The sequence below is a fragment of the Alexandromys fortis genome, unplaced genomic scaffold, assembly GCF_014885135.2.
Source record: "Alexandromys fortis isolate MF-2015 unplaced genomic scaffold, M_Fortis_MF-2015_v1.1 scaffold_0, whole genome shotgun sequence".
Lineage (NCBI taxonomy): Eukaryota > Metazoa > Chordata > Mammalia > Rodentia > Cricetidae > Alexandromys > Alexandromys fortis.
In genome coordinates this window covers 22,431,728-22,450,496 of record NW_026067949.1, presented here as the reverse complement: position 1 = coordinate 22,450,496, position 18,769 = coordinate 22,431,728, and the positions used below count along the sequence as shown (strand labels likewise).

The 18,769-nt window shown below is 42.7% G+C and overlaps 1 protein-coding gene across 3 annotated transcripts in view; it reads left to right on the top strand.

Annotated features, from left to right (window-relative positions):
• Positions 1–13,060, top strand: part of Smim14 (small integral membrane protein 14) — a 45,810-nt gene extending 32,750 nt beyond the window's left edge. For all 3 annotated transcript variants that reach the window (XM_050149890.1, XM_050149891.1, XM_050149892.1), the window contains exons 4-5: positions 7,865–8,007; positions 9,924–13,060. In XM_050149890.1, the coding sequence (XP_050005847.1) occupies positions 7,865–8,007; positions 9,924–9,956 (176 nt within the window). In that variant the 3' untranslated portion in view covers positions 9,957–13,060. The remainder of the gene's footprint in view (positions 1–7,864; positions 8,008–9,923) is intronic.
• The last annotated feature ends 5,709 nt before the right edge of the window (positions 13,061–18,769 follow it).

The following is an 18,769-nucleotide window of genomic DNA, read 5'->3' as shown; positions in this document are numbered from 1 at the left end:
TGTGGTTGCTGGGAATTGAACTCAGGACCTTTGGAAGAACAGTCAGTGCTCTTAACCTCTGAGCCACCTCTCCAGCCCCCTGTTTATTTCTTTTATCAAAACTTAACTTTTAGCCTGGCAGTGGTGGTGCACGCCTTTAATCTCAGAACTCTTTGATGCCTATCATCCTCTTAAAGTAATTGGTGCTGCCAGGAGCAGATGTGTCTCTCTGTCATGAAAAGTCTTAAGTTCTTAAAACATTTTAAATTCCATATTCCATAGGTCTTTGAAAGGTTTGAAGATTATCTAACTGAAATATCTCTGTATGTCTAGAGAAACTAACATGACTACAAACTTGACTATTATACATGACTCGCTATTAACATATATTTCTTAATTATACATTACATTTTTTAATTAACTACACAATCACAATACCTTAATCAAGAGCAGAAATATACATATAACAAAATTCACCTTAAATTTGTATCAAACCAAGATCTATACTAATGCAAATCTTTATAGCATATCCCCCTTTAAATGTAAACAAACATTTATAAACACTATTTGGGAATTTGGACATAGTTCTCTCCAGACTACTTCCTGCTTTTTGTTGGGTAAAGTAATTTTTGGAGTATTCACAGAGACTTTTCGGGTGGTCTTGGTCCATCAAACCGCATTAGTCTGGAAGGATTCCACAGGTTCTCATCCTCTGTTGAAACAAAAGAAGAACCTCTTTTCCAAAGCAGCATATCCTTAGACTCAAATTTTGAAGTCAAGAAACCCATATGTCGGTTTAGTTTAGCAATCCCCAGAACCAAATGTCTCTCTCCAGTCAAGAAATTCAAAGAAAATATAATAATATACATAATCTAGACTCTCTTTGTATATTCCATATTTACTTGGCTTATTTTTCGTTATTCCTTTTAATCTATGTACTGTTTCTTTCTTTTTTTGTTTATTTATTTATTAAAGATTTCTGTCTCTTCCCCACCGCCGCCTCCCCTTTCCCCTCCCCCTCCCCTGTTTCTTTTTTATAACTCTCTTTGCTCTTTTTCTTCTCTCTCCCAAGCCTGTGCACATTTATCCAACATTGTGACCCATTTAGAGGTTTTTTCCATCTGAATTTGTCTTTATTGTGTATCTGTAATCCTTTTCTGACCTGGACTGCTTCTTAAAATGCTAAGTGCTTCTTAAAAACCTAAGCGGCGTCATTACTAGGGCAAATATGGCTCTGTCTGCTTGTTCCCGCCCAGTCTGACTTGGCAGAAGCCTGTTCACTGCGTCTGAGACTGCTGGGTGGGAGCCATCCTCACCACCTCAACTCTCATAACCAGTTGGCCCATGCTGCCATCAAGTAACTTGCAGCACACTGCCCACAAACCCCATTTAAATGCTTGGCCTCCTGAAAGAGCCAGAGTTCACACTGGCAGCACAGCCCAGAAAGCTACCATTTTATAACTACACAGTTTTTTTTTTCTGCTACCCCTGAATCAGAAAAACCTCTCTTAAAGGAGCCACAGGCATTAAGTCATGCTAAACTGTTTTGTTTTGTTTTTGCCTAGAATGCCTTTCCAAACTCTCAGGTTTTAAGTGGGTTTTATTTTGCCGTGTTTGCATGGCAAACACATCATTGATGGGGCTGTCTGCCCAGCACAATCCTTGACATAATTTCCTATCTTCTCCCATTTCTACATAAAGCTACCCTTTATCTGCTGTGAACCTGTGATTGTTCAGTCTTACAGGTCTTCCCAACTCTCTCTATCCATGTTTTCCCTCCGGTTCTAACTTTCTAATTACTCTGTCTTCCTTCTCCCCCTCAGGCCTCATTAGCTCATTCCGCGGAGCTGCTCCCTTCCTCCCTTCCTACACCCCCTTGGTGATGTTCTCAAGTCTCCTGACTCATTACTTACGTGCTGGTGACTGTCTTCTGGACATGTCTACTGTGATGTTTCACACAGGCACCTCAAAACGGTCTTCTTCAGAACTGAGCTCCTAGAAGTACCCGCCATGGCTGCTTTTCTTCCTTTGTCTTTCCCATAAGTTTGTGGTTTCTCTGCCCTGAAAGTTACCCTTGACTCTCAGGGGTCTATCCATTATCATCTACCTTTAGGATTTAACAAAACTATACTTCATACCACCCCATTCTGCCTACCTGTTCCACCTCATGTAAGTTTTTATAACAGGTTCCTTTTGTTTGTTTAAGACAGGGTCTTACTATGTAGCCTTGGCTGGTCTGGAACTCGATATTTAGAACAGGCTTGCCTAGAATTCACAGAGATCTGTCTGCCTCAGCCTCCCAAGTGTTGAGATCAAAGGCTCTTGTCACCATAGCAGCCTTATATGTTCTTAACTATCTCCCTGCTTCTCTGTTTTTCTTAACATAATAGCTAGAGAGAGTAGCCTGTCCAAATAACAGTTTGCTTTTGCCTTCTTTTCACCTAAAACTTTCTTTTAAAGATTTGATTATTTATTACAAATACAGTGTTCTTCATGCATGTATGCCAGCATGCCAGAAGAGGGCATCAGATCTCATAGATGGTTATAAGCCACCATGTAGATGCTGGTAATTGAACTCAGGACCTGTGAGCCACCCCGCCAGCCCACTCATCTAAAACTCTTTTGTTTTGTTTTGTTTTTCGAGACAGGGTTTCTCTGTGGCTTTGGAGCCTGTCCTGGAACTAGCTCTGTAGACCAGGCTGGTCTCGAACTCACAGAGATCCGCCTGCCTCTGCCTCCCAAGTGCTGGGATTAAAGGCGTGCGCCACCACCGCCCGGCCCGGCTCATCTAAAACTCTTAAGGGGTTTTTTATTTGATGCATAATAGAAGGTTCATGTTATGTCCTGGGAGGGCTATGACCTGGCTGTGATTGACTGCTCCTGTGATGAGTCTTTCTCTGGTATCCAAACCTCATCCCACTTCTAAACTAGTGATGGTCAGTATTGAGCACATCCCACATCCCACTGGATCCTCATGCCAGGGCATCATTGGTTCCCCGTGCTTGGAATATTCTTCCAGATAGCCTCACAACTCCCGCTCACTCTGCATCTTTTTTTAAAAAAAAAAAATGTCTCGAGGATGGTATATCCTAAAAAAAATATTGGAGGATGGTACCCAAACTCAGGTCATCAGGCTTGGTGGCAGGTGCCTTTAACTACAAAGCCATCTTCCTGGGCCTCACTCTATCTACATTTTGACAATAGTCTTACCTTTTTTTTTTTTTTATCTTCTTCTTCTTCTTCTTTTTTTGGTTTATTTGAGAGAGGATTTCTCTGTGTAACAGCCCTGGCTGACCTGGAACTTAGACTGTAGACGAAACTGGCCTCTAACAGAGGTCCACCTGTCTCTGTCCCTGAGTGCTGGGGTTAAAGGCCTGAACCGCCACCGCCCCGCCCATAGTCTTACCTTCTTAGTGGTACCATTCTCTGTTGGGTTTTTTTTTTTTGCATAATATAGACATCAATACAATTTTTTTAGACATTATCAGTAGTAAAACAGAAACCACTTGCCATACAACTTAGAAAAATATACTTTACACAACTTAAAATTCTTTATAGTTAGAAACCTAGAATCTCTGTTGTTCTTTTTTTTTTAAGATTTGTTTATTTATTCTGTATACAGTGTTCTGCCTGCATGCCTGCACGCCAGAAGCGTGCACCAAGATCTCATTATAGATGGGTGTGAGCCATCATGTGATTTTTGGGAATTGAACTCAGGACCTCTGGAAGAGCAGTCGGTGCTCTTAACCTCAGACCACCTCTCCAGTCCTCTGTTGTTCTTAAAAACTTTTTTGTTGTTGTTGTTGTATTTATTTATTTATTTATTTATTTATTTATTTATTTATTTATTTTTGTGAGACAGGGTTTCTCTGTGGCTGTTGGAGCCTGTCCTGGAACTAGATCTTGTAGACCAGGCTGGCCTCGAACTCACAGAGATCCACCTGCCTCTGCCTCCTGAGTGCTAGGATTAAAGATGTGCTCCACCATTGCCTGGCTTAAAAACTCTTTTTAAAGTTTTTTCCTTTGTCTAGTAACTATGTATCTAGTGACTCTTGGTCCTATAACTAGTAAGTATGTTTTACTTAGGCTTTTTTTGGCTGGGTGCAGATTAAAGGTGTCCACCTGCTACCACTGGCTACTTAGTTATCTTATGCCAACTGTTTCTTGAGGGTAAAGAGACTTTGGAGGCAAATCCTTTTTGTCTTCTAGATTCCCAGCACAGAGGTAGTGGTTCTGCTGGCGGTTGCCTGCTCTCTAGATCTACACTTGCCATGCCTTAGCATATTCATCCTCTAGTCCCTGCATTTTGTAGCTACCTTTTAGCAAGGTTTTCTTATTACAGAAGGCAGCCATCTGAAGAGCATTTCTAGGCTTTTCATAGAAGCACCTTGAAAAACAGTTCAGAGGTTTGTCTGAATATGGAAAACATTGTTAGGGCTTTGTAGAATCTTTTTTCTTTTCTTTTTTTCTTTTTCTTTTTAGTTTTTCAAGACAGGGTTTCTCTGTGTAACAGCTCTGACTATCCTGGAACTCACAGACGTCCCCACCTGCCTTTGCCACTAAAGTGCTGGAATTAAAAGGCGTGCACCACTGCCTGACAGAATATTTTTAAAAGACTATTTCTTATACTGTTTCGGATCAAACTTCAGTCCTTATGCATAGGAGGCAAGCACTCCACTACTGAACCACACCTTAGCCCATCTCTCTTCACACAGGGTCTCACTGTGTGCTTAGGCTGGCTTCAAACTCATTACCTAGCTCAGGCTATCCTTGAACCTACTGTGCCTGACCTCTTCAAATCCTCTTTAGTATGTTCTTTTTAATGTCTAAGCATTGTTCCTTCCATTCCTTCCTTTGCTACTGCTTAAATTACTTCACCTTTGCCTTCTGCTTCACCTCTGGTTTGTAGAACCTTACTGTGCTCATATGCCAGATTTACTTCCTAGAATGGCACTAATTAGTTTTCATAGTTCAGCAAACCAGGAGTAGTGCTGCAGGCCTGCAACCCTAGCATTTTGGAGACAGAAACAAGAGAATCAGGAGTTCAAACCACTGTGGCTACATAGCATATTTGAGGCCAGTCTGAATGCATGAGATGTCAAAACAAACAAAGTAATGACCAGTAAGATGGCACAACAGATAAAGCTGCTTACCTCCAGTCTTGGTGCTCTGAGTTTAATTCCCTGGGACACACACACAGTAGAAGAGAACTAACTTTCCCATGGTGTCCTCAGACTGCAACACGTGTGCTATGGCATGTATGCTTATACTCATGCATATACAAAATAAGTAAATAATGTAATTTTTAAATAAAATCAGACTAAATTATATTCCCTATGTTAAAAGCTTGGTGTAGACTGGAGAGATGCCTTGGCAGTTAGGAGCTTGCTGCTCTTGCAGAGGACTGAATCCAGTTTCCTGCTTCTTTTTTTTTTAAATTTTGTTTATTTATTATATACACAGTTTTCTGTCTGTGTATATGCCTACAGGCCATAAGAGGGTACCAGATCTCACTTCAGATGGTTGTGATCCACCATGTGGTTGCTGGGAATTGAACTCAGGACCTTTGGAAGAGCAGCCAGTGCTCTTAACCTCTGAGCCATCTCTCTAGCCCCTAGTTTCCAGCTTCTATATCAGGCAGCTCATAAGCACATTCAGACTAGCTCCAGAGCATCTGATGTTCTCTTCCAGTACCCACACAGATGCACACACCACTTAAAAATAATGTTTTAAAGCATTACTTGTCACCTACCTCTCTGTGACTGCTTCAGGCAATTCTTTCTTCTTTCTCCTTCCTCCTCTTCTTCCTCTTCTTTTTTTGAGGCAGAGTTTCTTTGTGTGGACCAGGCTAGCCTTGAACTCACAGAGATCTAGCCGCTCAGCACATCCAAGGCCCTGGGTTTGATCCCCAGCCTTGGAAATCGGCGGCAACAATCTGATCATCTTATTAAGGAAGCTGGGAAGCCATTTCTTCAACTGAGAAATGCCATGATACTTTGGGGAAGGAAGCGGTACAGTAGCCGAAGGAATGGGTTTGTTATAGAAAAGGGAGGTAAAGAGTTAATGGGAGTTGGTTGTGAACACATGCTAGACAGGGTGGAGGATATGGGGTGCTTTGGAAGGACTGAGTTTGCATGAGTAGTGTTGAACTATTATTACATCATATTCATTTGGGAAGGTTTAAAAAAGTACAAGACCACACCCATGTGCTGCTCCTGAATCAGATGGTCTGACGCAGGGCCTCAGAATCTATGATGTGGGTTACAGGCCTTATTGGTGTACAGCCAGGTGAGGGAAACAGTGGCTCAAGAATGTGGAGTAACTAGAAGAGATAATGTTGGAAGAAGGGAAGATTAGTTAGGTAGGGCCAAATCACACCAGCAAAGGTCAAACCAGTGTGCTCAGAGTCGGATGGATCAGCAGTGGTTACTCACTGGGCTGGTCAGCAGAGAGGTTCATGTTACTGGAGTTTCGGATAACACAATTGTTTGGGAGTTAGGGAAAGGAAAATCAGAAATGTGAAGCCAGCCTAGGTTACCCTGGAGACCTGATGATAACGAATGATGGATAGACCCTGTGTAAGAAGAACAGGATCCAGTGAAGTCAGGTCAGATAGCTCCGCTGATAAAAGCTCTTAGCACTAAGGCTTATATCCTAAATTCAGTGCCTGGGACTCACACGGTGAAAAGAAAGAACCAGATCTTAAAAGTTACCCCCTGACCCACACACAAATAGAAAAGGATAAAGCTGGGCGGTGGTGGTGCACACCTTTAATCCCAGCACTCAGGAGGCAGAGGCAGAGGCAGGCGGATCTCTGTGAGTTCGAGGCCAGCTGACTCCATTAGGTATTCTTTTTTTTTCCTTAAGATTTATTTATCATGTTCAGTGTTTTGCCTAAATGTGTGCCCTGAAGGCCAGAAGAGAGAGGGCACAAGATCTCATTATAGATGGCTATGAACCACCATGTGGTTGCTGGGAATTGATCTCAGAACCTCTGGAAGAACAGCCAGTGCTGTTAACCTCTGAGCCATCTCTCCAGCCCCCATTAGGTATTCTTAATCTGCTTCTTTAGATCTCAGCAAATCTAAGGACTTGTGATTTCCTAAGTCCATGAACCTTCTGTAATCAATGCAAAACTGTCGAATATGTGCAGCCCATGGAGTGGGGCAGTGATAAATGTCTTCTGAGTCTCAGTTTTTTCTTAAAACAAAATATGAATTACTACATTCGGCTGGGCTGCCTCTTGTGGAGGCCCAGAGTTCTGTCCCCAGCATGTGTGTCAGATGACTCACAGTCTGCCCATTACCCCAGCTCTGGAGACCCGACTCCTACACAGACGCATAATAAAAGATAAAATTGTAAAGAACTATTAGACGGGGCTGCAGAGATAATAATAATGATAATATTATTACATAATAAACAATTACATAATAAACAAATAAAAAGAATTAAAAAGAACTATTAGACTAGTCAAATTCTTTTTTTTTTTTTTTTTTTTTTTTTTTTTTTTGGTTTTTTCAAGACAGGGTTTCTCTGTAGCTTTGGTGCCTGTCCTGGAACTAGCTCTTGTAGACCAGGCTGGCCTCGAACTCACAGAGATCTGCCTGCCTCTGCCTCCCGAGTGCTGGGATTAAAGGCGTGAGCCACCACCGCCCGGCTTCTTTACTATAATTTGTGACTAGCAAAATTATGTTGTGACTAACATAATTATACCTTGTAGATTTTTCTCACTTGAAGGAACGAGAAATTAAAATATATTAGTTTACAGCTTTACTCTAAATTATTAGTGTTTTTCTTACTGTGATTTTTAGCATTCGAATCTATTTTTACCTCTATCTCACAGTTTTACAGTGTCGCTACAGCTGTTCCTCTTGTTTGTCTCTAGTGCCAGGACCTTCCAGTGACAACAGTGTCAGCATCACTGTGATCCTGATGGCCTGGATGGTGATTGCAGTGCTCCTGTTCTTACTGAGGCCTCCTCATTTGAGAGGCTCCAGCCTCCCCGGAAAGCCCTCCAGTCCTCACAGTGTAAGAATTAGTCATCCTTCCGGGTTAGCGTGGGGGTGTTTGTTTTGACTGAAGTATCTAAATTATCCAGGGGAAGACTTAATTTTTGGACTGAATTCTTTCATTGTAGTAATAATAAAATTTTCAGTCCCCGGTTGTCTTTTGTGGAGGTAAACATAAAAAAATAACAGATTACATCTGTAATCCCTGCACTTGGGAAGGTAGATCAGGAGGGTTACCACAAACCCAAGGCTAGCCTACTCTACTTCGTGAGTTCTAAGCCACCTTGTACTATTTTAGGAAGTATTTATAGATAGTATCTATAAAATGACACAGCATCCAGGAAAAAAAAAGTGTTCAGGCTAGGGATATGGCTCGGTTGGTAGACTGCTTCCCTAGCGTGCATGAAGCCCTGCAGTGGCTCCCCAGCACCTCACACACAGGGTGTGGTGGCACACCTGTAATCCCTGCGCTGGGGAGGTGGAGGTAGGGCACTCAGAGGTTCAAGGAGATTCTAACTTTGCTAGTTAGAGCCAGTTAGCTAGAGCTAGTTAGCAAGTTAGAGCCTAGTTTGGAAACCCCGTCTCAAAAAAAACAAACAAAATAGCTTTTTTTTTTTCATGTTGAAGCCACATGTTGGAACCAAATTACTCTTAATTCTGTTATTCTGCCTTCACAAAGTGCGGTTCTTAATTGCTGCGTTTTTGTGTTTTTGCAGCCTTATATTGTTAATGTTAGAACTTATAAGGAAACCAAGTATACAGTGAGAATCGGGCTGCACCGTGGAGCTTTGGTAGAGCAGTAGGCATGCCCATGCTGAGTTAGCTAAGAATGGCGCCAGTGGCACACACAGGTTTTCCTGTGCAGGCTGTGATGGTATCCCCTTTAACTCTGACACCTGGGAGGCAGCGGGAGTTGGTGAAGGTCAAGGAGGGAAGGAAGTAGAAAAGAAAGCTTTAACATACTTGAGGCGTTTCTTGGAAAAGGGAAAGTGCATAAAGAAGTTGCCTGTGTAGAATATTTTTTTCTTCCACTGTGTGGACACCTTTATTATTTTTATGTCAGGGAGCAACATCTCCAATGTTTAGAGATAAAGCAATCCAACTTAAACTGACTTAGACGTCATCACAGGTGATACACCCCTGGACCTTATTGGTCCAGGAACAGTAGTTTCTGTGTCTTCGTCAAGGAACAGAAAAACCAAACTGCAGTAGCAATGCTGCCCCCCTTTACAGCATGCCAAGGGAAGAAAATAACGCCTTCCCAGCAGTCCTAAAATTTGGTTATTTTCTTTCCCGCCCCCCCCCCCCACCAAATCTAATTAGTTTAGTGTTGAGGAAGTTTGATGATCTGAAGCAGAACATACTCTACCCAGCTGTGATCCCAGCACATAGGCCACCTAACAAATCCCCTTGTCTCAAAAGAGACAAAAATTGGGAGTGCTTGGCCAATGTGCGTGGAGCCAACCTTTGAGGTACCCGAGACAGCGTGTAAGACCTGTTCTAGACACGTATATGCATACATGCACTCGTGTATACATGGCCAGTTTCTGTTCTCTTACTACAGGCTTCACTGCAAGGTGGGCTTCCCTTCTAGTGGTAAGATGGTTGCCACAAGCACCCAAGCCACATTCTGCTACACATCCCACTATGAGAAGTCGGAGTCTCCAGTTGGGAGTGTCTGCACTCAGTCTATCACATCAGGGAGAAGACTGACACTACCTCACGGTGGCTGCTTCCCTTTCTCCACACACAAGCAAGCATGGGGCAGACACTGCCAGACCACAGTTCCCTGTATAAAACCTTATATTCCCTGTATAAAAACTTGAGGACTCCAAGTACAAATTTAGCACGACGGGGTTGGGGACAGGTGTGCTGCCCCTTTTTTACTTCGTAGATGTGTTAAAAGTCTCTCAACCCATTCTTTTTTAATGCCAGGGACAGGACCCGCCCGCTCCGCCTGTGGACTAACGTTGTCAATGCTGTGCACGACCAAATGACTGAAGATGACCAGAGTACTCTTAGCTGTTTTTCCTTTTCCATCTGCGATTGGGATGGTATTGTTTTCATGAGCTTATAGAAATTTCACATGCAAACTGACTTTTGCTTCTTGTGTTGCTCAGTTCTTATTTACGGTATACCTGAGTAAATGGATCTGTCAGAACGTTCACAGGGCTTTGTTGGTTGGCCTAAGCTTAAACATTCCACTCATTGTCCCTGGAACCATGATCATAATGTCTTTGGTGGTTTCTTGCCCAACTGAAGGAAAATTGAGATTTCTGCATTTAAGTATTTTAAGTGGTTTTAATAGATTTTAATTTTTCCATAAGGTATTTATTTGGGGTTATCTGGTGTGAGTGACGGAACCACACTGTGTTTCCTTTCCCTTGGCAGTGTCCTGCAGTTCTCGGGACAGTGAAGCTTTCAGCCTGTTTTCCTTAGAGCCTGCAGCTGCGATCCAGCTGGCTACAGATGGCTCGTGTGGCTAGAATAGGAAAAGTGAACTGGTTGTTTAATGATTTTTTTTTAATTCACATTAAAAATTTCTGATGTTAAAAATACTTTAAATAAACACGATTGATTAATATAGTGGTTGGTTTAGAATCCGTTGCGTGTCGTTGGAAGACACTGTACACTAACACGGCTCGTGAAAGGAGGAGTCGGTTCTGCCTTTGCCAGATACATTCTACCCCGGGTAACATGGGCTGTATTTGTCTGTCTCTTGAAGCGAATGCCTCTCAGCAAGCCTCTCTCCCATTCCAACACTTACCTGTTAGAATGGAATCGTCCTACATCTGTGTGTGGGGTTGACATTTATTTTCACACCTTTTTATTTGAAGAAAAAAAATTTTAGTCTTTTATTGCCCTTCTGACATGAAGAAAAATTGGTTTATTCCCAGGAAAAGGGGGGAAATGTTTTCATTTCCAAACAAGAATATTTCTCACCTCTTGGCTCGATTGATTCTGGTTAGTAGTGGGAAGTGGATGTGGAGTGGAAAGGAATAGCAGAAACTGAACTTTTAGAATGTATTAAAAAGTAAGAGGTTGCATTGTTCTCCTCAGCTCAAAAAGCAGTGAATACAAATGGCATCTGGACATACGTGGACGGCCTGGGTTTGTGTGTAGGAGTAGCTGCAGATGGTCTGTTGGGGCCAGAACATACTTTGCTATCAATGTAAAGATTTCCTCCCCGAGGTCAGTCTAGGCTGTCACTGTACAGATCTGAGAAACTGTTGTGTAAACTGAATAAACTTGTCTGTCATTGTGCCACGGACAGACCTCTGGCCCGGCTCCATGTCACTGCTCATTCCTCCGTGTGCTGGGTTCGCTCTGGCCCAGAAGCATGGCTCAGGGCATCACTGTGGCCTGTGCTGTGGTCCTGGCTGCTGACATTCCTCCTGACTCAACACTCAACACTTGAAATAATAGAACCATCTTTTAGGTACTTGTGCTTATAAAGGGTGACTTAACCCAGGTAAGGTAAATCCTGAACAAAAGAAGCCCACAGGGTGAAAGAAGGGTTTCTCTCTTGCTGTGGCCAACTGTTACCAAAAGCCAGATATGGCGACAGTCTTGAGGCCAAACTGGACTAAGTAGTAAATTTCAGGTCAGGTTGGGCTGCGTAGGAACACGTTGCCTCAGAAGGGAAAATGGGGTGAGGGACTTAAAGCTGAACAAGATTGGAATGGCATCAAAGTGAACTAAATCCCTGTAGAATTTCCTTTCCTGTCTTCACCCTTTGGAGACCTGCACGTGTGTTCCAACAGTCTGTTTTCTAACCCACTGAAGCGAGACCCAGTGGAGAGCGGATGTGTTTACTCAGTCACCACGAGTAGTTGAGACTTGACCTTGGTTAAAAAAGACAGAGAACACAAGTGTTAGAAGGGCGGATTCCAAGTCTAGCCGCTCATTTCCGTCATGTGCGCACTCTGTGTAAACAGCCGAGCCTTTCCCTACATGAGCCCTCCCTTGAGTTGGTGACACAACCGTGGTTTTTAGCCCTTTTGCTTTCCTACATAGAAAAGGCTGAGTTACATGTTCACTGGATATATGAGCACAATTGTACAGAAAAATCCAATCCAGACATTTCAATGCCTGTGAACAGTTGGGTTTCTTTGAGAAGTACTTGATCTTGGGTTTTTATTTTTTATTCTTTGTTATTTTGTTTGCTGTGGAAATTTTTCTGTATTCCTAAAATGGTGGTATCCTGTATGGAATATTGTTATTATTAACCTCACTAATAATTTAAATTGCTCTCTTCTTGAGGCGTCTACATGTCTTAATTGAGCACACTCCTAATACCATTATTTATTTGGCCTGCAAGCCTTCGCTTGCTCTGTAGCTGCAGTTCTCTTCAAACAGAGAAAGTAAAGGAGAATCTTACATTCCCGTCAGTCTGGGCCATGTGCTGTCCAGAGCTTGAGTCATTTCATACTGTGTTATACAAAATATAGTAGTTTTGGTTTCTCTCTTCCACTTGGGGCAGGTTAACACTAGGACTGTTTGCAGCGAAAGATTCTACCATGTATCTAAACACTATCTCATGCTTAGGAAGGCATGTTTCACCATGCACAGTGGTTCTCCGGAGTATCCATGAGTATCGCTGTCTTGTGGTTCCATTTAGTATCTGTGATAGTGTTTATAAACTCACTGATATCTTAGATTGTGGACGTCTGTCACTCTAACTGAAAGTTTGTTGCTTTCGGTGATTTTATGCTCAAATTTGACCAACTCAGTTTAAATCACAAAACAGCAACTTGAAGAAGGAAACATGAGGAGGCTTAACAGCAAATGATTAAATGTTGTTGTTGCAGTAGAAACTAGGGACAGTCTTCTATTTCTCAGTGAGGAATCCTGAGTATTCGTTACATGTCCAATGATTATTTGTTAAAAGCAAAAGTGGTCATGTGATGTACTAAATGTAATTTTCTGTTTCTAAATGTTTAAATTATGCCAAACAAATCAGTTCGTGCCATCTAGCATTTGCTGTTGATCTTTTACTGAGTGCTTGGATTGGGGTAAAGGGCTGTACTATGCACTTTTTATTAATGAATAAATAGACAATGTTAGTAACATTTTGTTTTCTGTTTGGCTTCTGTGGGAAACAATGCCTCTTCTACTTAGTAAAGGGTTAACATCCTGGGTTAGCATATCTAGGTACAACTTTTCAACTCAAGATATTCCTAAGAAATAAGAAAAGTATCTACATAATAGCTTGATCCTCCTGCCTCCGTGTTCTAAGTGCCGGAATTGCAGGTATGTTTAAGCACACCCAAGTAGTACATGGTAATACAATCCAAAGTGTAAAATGTCCATGAGCCCTACTGCTAGGATTTAGCCATTGAATAAAAGAGAGTAAAGTGCTAAAATTGTTTTGTTCTAGAACTGAGAAACCACAGCTAAAATTATTCCTTTTTACCCATTCTTGTTTGTATTCATGGGCTGGGAATCAGTTGATACCTAATCCCATTGCAGTAGAATTACTTTTTTTGGTTTTTTGAGACAAGGTTTCTCTGTGCATGAGCCCTAGCTGTTCTGGAGCTATTCTATAGACCAGGCTGGCCTCGAACTCACAGAGATCCTCCTGCCTCTGCCTCCCAGAGTGCTGAGATTAAAGGTGTGTGTCCACTGCCCAGTGTAGATTGAACACAGCAGTTGGTGAATTTTTCCTGCTGTCTAGGAGTAATACATCTTATATTGTGAAATTGCCGTTGTTACAATGCTGAAGACGGATGACTTCATGAATGACTCCAGCTGGAGTCTGTCCCATTAGTATGAAAGGCCAGGAAGTAAAAAACACTTAGTCATGGTTGTGCTTATGTGAGCCCCAGTACTCAGGAGGCCCAGACAGACCATATTAAAGCTAGCTTGTACCACAAAGCAAGACACTGTCTCTAAGGAGATAAAAATCTATTTTAGTAGTTAGGATGACATTTTGCAAAGAGTAGGTTTAAAATATTCATAGCATGAATTTTCATTCTTCATATAACTAAATTTTGTGGTGGTCAAGAAAAATTATCATTTGAGGCCCTGAGTCCAATTCTCAGCCATGCATGCACACAAATACTTGTAATTATAAGTTACACTGACAATACAAAAGTTAACCAAGAAGGTGAGATCATTTTAGGAACCAGTTCACTTAAGAATTTTCCAAGCTGGTGTCTGAGATGAGACCTGACCTCTGCCATGGTCCGGGAAAGAATGGTAACAGCAAGTGCAAAGGCCCTGCAATTGAAATACAATTGTCATTCTCAGGAGGTGAGAAAAGATCAAAGGACTGGGCAAAGGAGCTCAGAAAGAAAGTCTGTCTTAGGTCTTCAGAAGCCAGATACAAACTTCGGAGTCACCAGTCACCGTGAGCATAAAGGAAAGTGATCTGCAGTGGAGAAAAGGGAATTGTTATAATCCCATTCTAGCTGCTGTGTAGACGCCATCGTGTGACTCGGGAGAGGGGCACAGATTGGGGTGTTGCTCCGCAGTAGAGCATGTGTGAGCCTTAGCTCCAACTCCTGTCCAACTCCACACAGGAAGGGAGAAAAGGAAGCAGCTAACATGAATGAACCAACTGGCACACCTTGGGGTTAGGATAAAAGGTGGTAGTGGCTTTGGCAGACTTGGGCATTTTAGAGTACTTTGGATACAGTGACCAGGTGATGGGTGAAGGGAAAGATAGAAAGTGAGAGTGGCCTGTCATCTTGGAGCCTGAGCGGCTGAGTGGCGGCTGATGGAAAGAGATGGGAAAGGTTTGTGGACAGGAAATGAATGGTGAGGGGAAGCAAGCTGCCAAGAAATTTTCCTAAGGAGTCATCTTGACTCTCTGGAATAGAGACCACGTGGTTGGCTGGGTGATGCTGCCTGTAATCCCAGCACTCGGAGGCAGGAGGATCGAGAGCGAGAGGGGTGGGGGAGACACAAGACATCCTGGTAATTTCAAACAGGCTTGAATGCATGCAGCCGTCCAACAGTGTGAGTGATGCCCGGCTCAGATGTAACAGTTTATGAAAAAGCAGTGATTTTAAATATTTTCCTACTATAATTCCCTGTTTATTTAAATCTCAAATTTGTACATCTTTGATTGTATTGTGCTAGAATGTTTGGTTTTGAAAATTGTTACTGATTTTCCACCTTACTTAGCACCACCAGACCTGCAGGTCTGTGTGGAGGCGTGACTTTGGTTTCTAGTCTGCGAAATGCGGTTTATGAGCATTCTTGAAGAATAAGATCTTTTTGTTCATTTGTTTTTTGTTTTTTGAAATGGTTCCTCTGTGTAGCTCTGTGTAGCCTGTCCTGGAACTTGCTCTATAGCCCAGGCTGGCCTCAAACTCACAGATTTGCTGCCTTTGCTAATATTAAAGGCGTGAGCCTCACCACCCAACTGAATAAGGCCTACTTTAAGAGATACCAAGTTAAGATTTAGAAGACAGCAAGAGGGTAAAACTAACTTCTATTCTTGGAAACGATTTGTGATCCAGGACAAAAATAAGTATGACACACCCAAATATAGGATGATAGCATTTGTCAAATATGAGTTGCTCCAGGTGGTGGTGGCGCACATCTTTGTGTCCAGCACTCCAGAGACAGGTGGATCTCTGAGTTCAAGGCTAGCCTGGTCTCCAGAGTGAGTTCAAGACAGCCAAGAGCTACTAGAGAAGCTGTCTCAAAAAAGAAAAATAGAAAAGAAACAGTTCTCTCGGTACTTAAAGGACAACGTAACTCCAGATATGAAGGAGATGCATAAGAAAGCTCATGCTGCTACCTGAGAGAATCCAGTCTATGAGAAGAAGTCAAGAGAGAAGAGGAAGAAGAGGTGGAACTCTTCCCAAATGTTCCTTGCCCGGAAGGAAGATGGGGTTGCTCAAGAGAAAACCAGCTGCCTCGGAGCTCACAAATTAGCTCCTGGGAGCCAAAGCTTTTTTTCAGAAAGTCAAAAACTTGCCAGGTGGTGGTGGTACATGCTTTTAATCCCAGCACTCAGGAGGCAGAGACAGGCAAATCTCTGAGTTCGAGGCCAGCCTGGTCTACAGCGTGAGTTCCAGGTACTTGCCCCCAAGCCTGATGACCTTAGTTGGATCCCTGGGACCCACATGGTGGGAGGAGAGAACTGACCCCCATAAGTTGTCCTCTCACCTGCACATCCACGTGCAAGGTGTCGCCTGTGCCCCTATACATTCACAAAAATAGATCGTTAAAATTCTTGTTTGAGAATCCAGCTTGGATGAGGAAGGGGCTTACAAGTCCCCACACCTAGCTGAGGTGCCATTGACAATTGATAGCTGTTAGGGCAGAGTTACTTTTCTTTGGGGTGTGGTTACCCATGCTCCGGTGAAGGCCCCATAGGTAAGTGCACATAAACCGCACTACTTAGACTAAGTGAGTAATTACAAAAGCTTTCAGAGGGGGCATATCTTCATGGCATGCATATTACCTTCGAGAGACATTCTATCAGTCAATCTGTCATACCCCCTTGACAGAGTCCGATTAATACATTCAACAGTACGAATTCTCTCAAATAATGTTTCAGCACCTACTGTCATGGACAGGGTTTTATGTGCCAAATCAGCTGCTTTCTTCTTCAGAGTGCTGAATCTCTCTTTAAATAAATTGCTATCAGCTGTACCTTTTCCAAAAATATCTCAGTTGACCAAGCCTTATTAAGTAAAGTCTTAGTATCCTCCTTCAGATGTACAATCTCTTTTTTGAAAAGTTTGTTATCAGTCTGTACCACTGCTAAAAGCACCTCATTCGACTGAGTTTTGTTATTCAAAGTGTTTGTGTTCTCCTTTAGATGTACGACCTCCTTTTCAAGAAGTTTCGTACCAGCCTGTACCATGGTTAAAAGTACCTCAGCTGACTGAAAATTGATAGTTAAGGTGGCCATGTCCTTCTTCGGATTCTCAACTTCTTCCCTAAGAAGTCTGTATTCAGTCTGTAAAGACTGCACCATTTCCCTATTGTCAAACCATATTTTAAGAAAAAAAGGACAAGACTAAACCCTAGGAATAAAAATAGTGATGTGGAAGAGGCCTCATAGCATCTTGTAAAACCTCACACTTGGTGTAAGTGAAGAGGCTATTGAAACCTTGGACGGTTAGATTGTCTGGCATGTTGCCCTTTTAAATCAGTAACTTATGAATTATATTTAGAATAATAAATCTCATCTGTGGTTTAATTAGCTGGAGTAAGTGCAATAACCATTATCTGCCAGTAGGTGTCGCGGTGCGCTTGGAGCCGCGTGCTTGGTTTAAATCTGGTTTTAGGTTAAATGCTGAAAGATAAGTTTAAATCAAGAAGTTGTTTAGTATAAGTCACAGACTGTGTGCTCCGTGGAGGTCCTTGGCTGTTCGATAGCCCCACGAGACAGTCGGACGGAGAGGTGCCTCCTGTTCAGGACAGAGGGTGCATTGTCTGCGGTGGCAGTGTTGGAGCTGGGCTGGGTGCAAGCTCCTCAGCCTCCACCGGCAGAGGCTGGCGAGCTCCTCAGCTTTTTCCACCTCAGCCTCCAGTAAGCGGCCAATCAGGGCCAATGTGCGGGAATTCTATGCCCGTAGCCACCGCTGGCCAGAGCTGCCAGAGACTCAAGTGGCCCCACGAGCCGGGCACCAACTGTAAATGTGAACTCGATTTGTGAAATAACCAGGCCAGCTTGAAGGTCAACAATTATATTTTTGCTTATAAGGGGAAACTCACGCCACGAGAATGGGAAGGCCAAGCTCCACTGTGTCCCATGGGAATCACCTAGAGAGAGCGCACGCGAGCACCTGGTCCATCCCAGTTTTTTTTTTTCCCTCGAGGTAGCCATGCCTTAATTAGGTTCCATTTCTTAGAGGTGATTGATTAACTAAGCTTCTCCCATCATTCCAGGAGAAATAAAATGGAAATCATACTTTAAAAAGAAGACATGAAGGGGACCTTTTGGGGGTGTTTCAGAGAGTTGGAGTGAAGGGGTAAATATACTCAAAATACATTGTATACCTGTATGAAATTCTCAAAGAATAAAATGTTAAACATCCATGTAACGCACAAACATGCATACAGGGAAAACACCAAACACTTTTTAAAAGTTATGTTAAAAAGTGTTGATGGACCAGGTGGTGGTGGTGGTACATGCCTTTATCCCAGCATTCAGAGATTCAGAGGCAGAGTTTGAGGCCAGCCTGGTCTAGAAAATGAGTTCTAGATCTAATCTACATGGGAAGTAGAAAGTAGAAAAAGACAAGATCTCCTGAGTAAATTGGGAGCATGGGGACCTTGGGGGAGGGAAGAGGAGAGGCAGAGAAACATGTAGAGCTCAATAAAAATCAGTTTAAAAAAAAAAAAGAAAATGAGTTCTAGAACAGCCAAGGCTGTTCCACAGAGAAAGTGTCTCAAACAAAACAAAGAATTGTTGATGGAAGGTATGCCGGCTCAAGCCTTTAATCCCAGCATTAGGAGGCAGAAGCACGGAGATGTGGGACTTTTGTGTCACTTAAGGAAAAGAATGGAGCTGGGCAGTAGCAGTACACACCTTTAATCCCAGTACTCAGGAGGCAGAAGCAGGCGGGTCTCTGTGAGTTTGAGGCCAGCCTGGTCTACAAGAGCTAGTTCCAGGACAGACGACTACACAAAGAAATCCTGTCTCAAGAAAAGAAAAAATAAAAAGAGGAACAAAGTGGAAGAGAGGAAACAAATGGAAAACAAAGACAGTCACGGGCATGCACCTTCTCAGAACCTGAGCATAAATCAAACCTCTAAGAGGCAGGATCAACTATGTCAAATTGTGCAGAGTCATTCAGTCACGGGGCAAA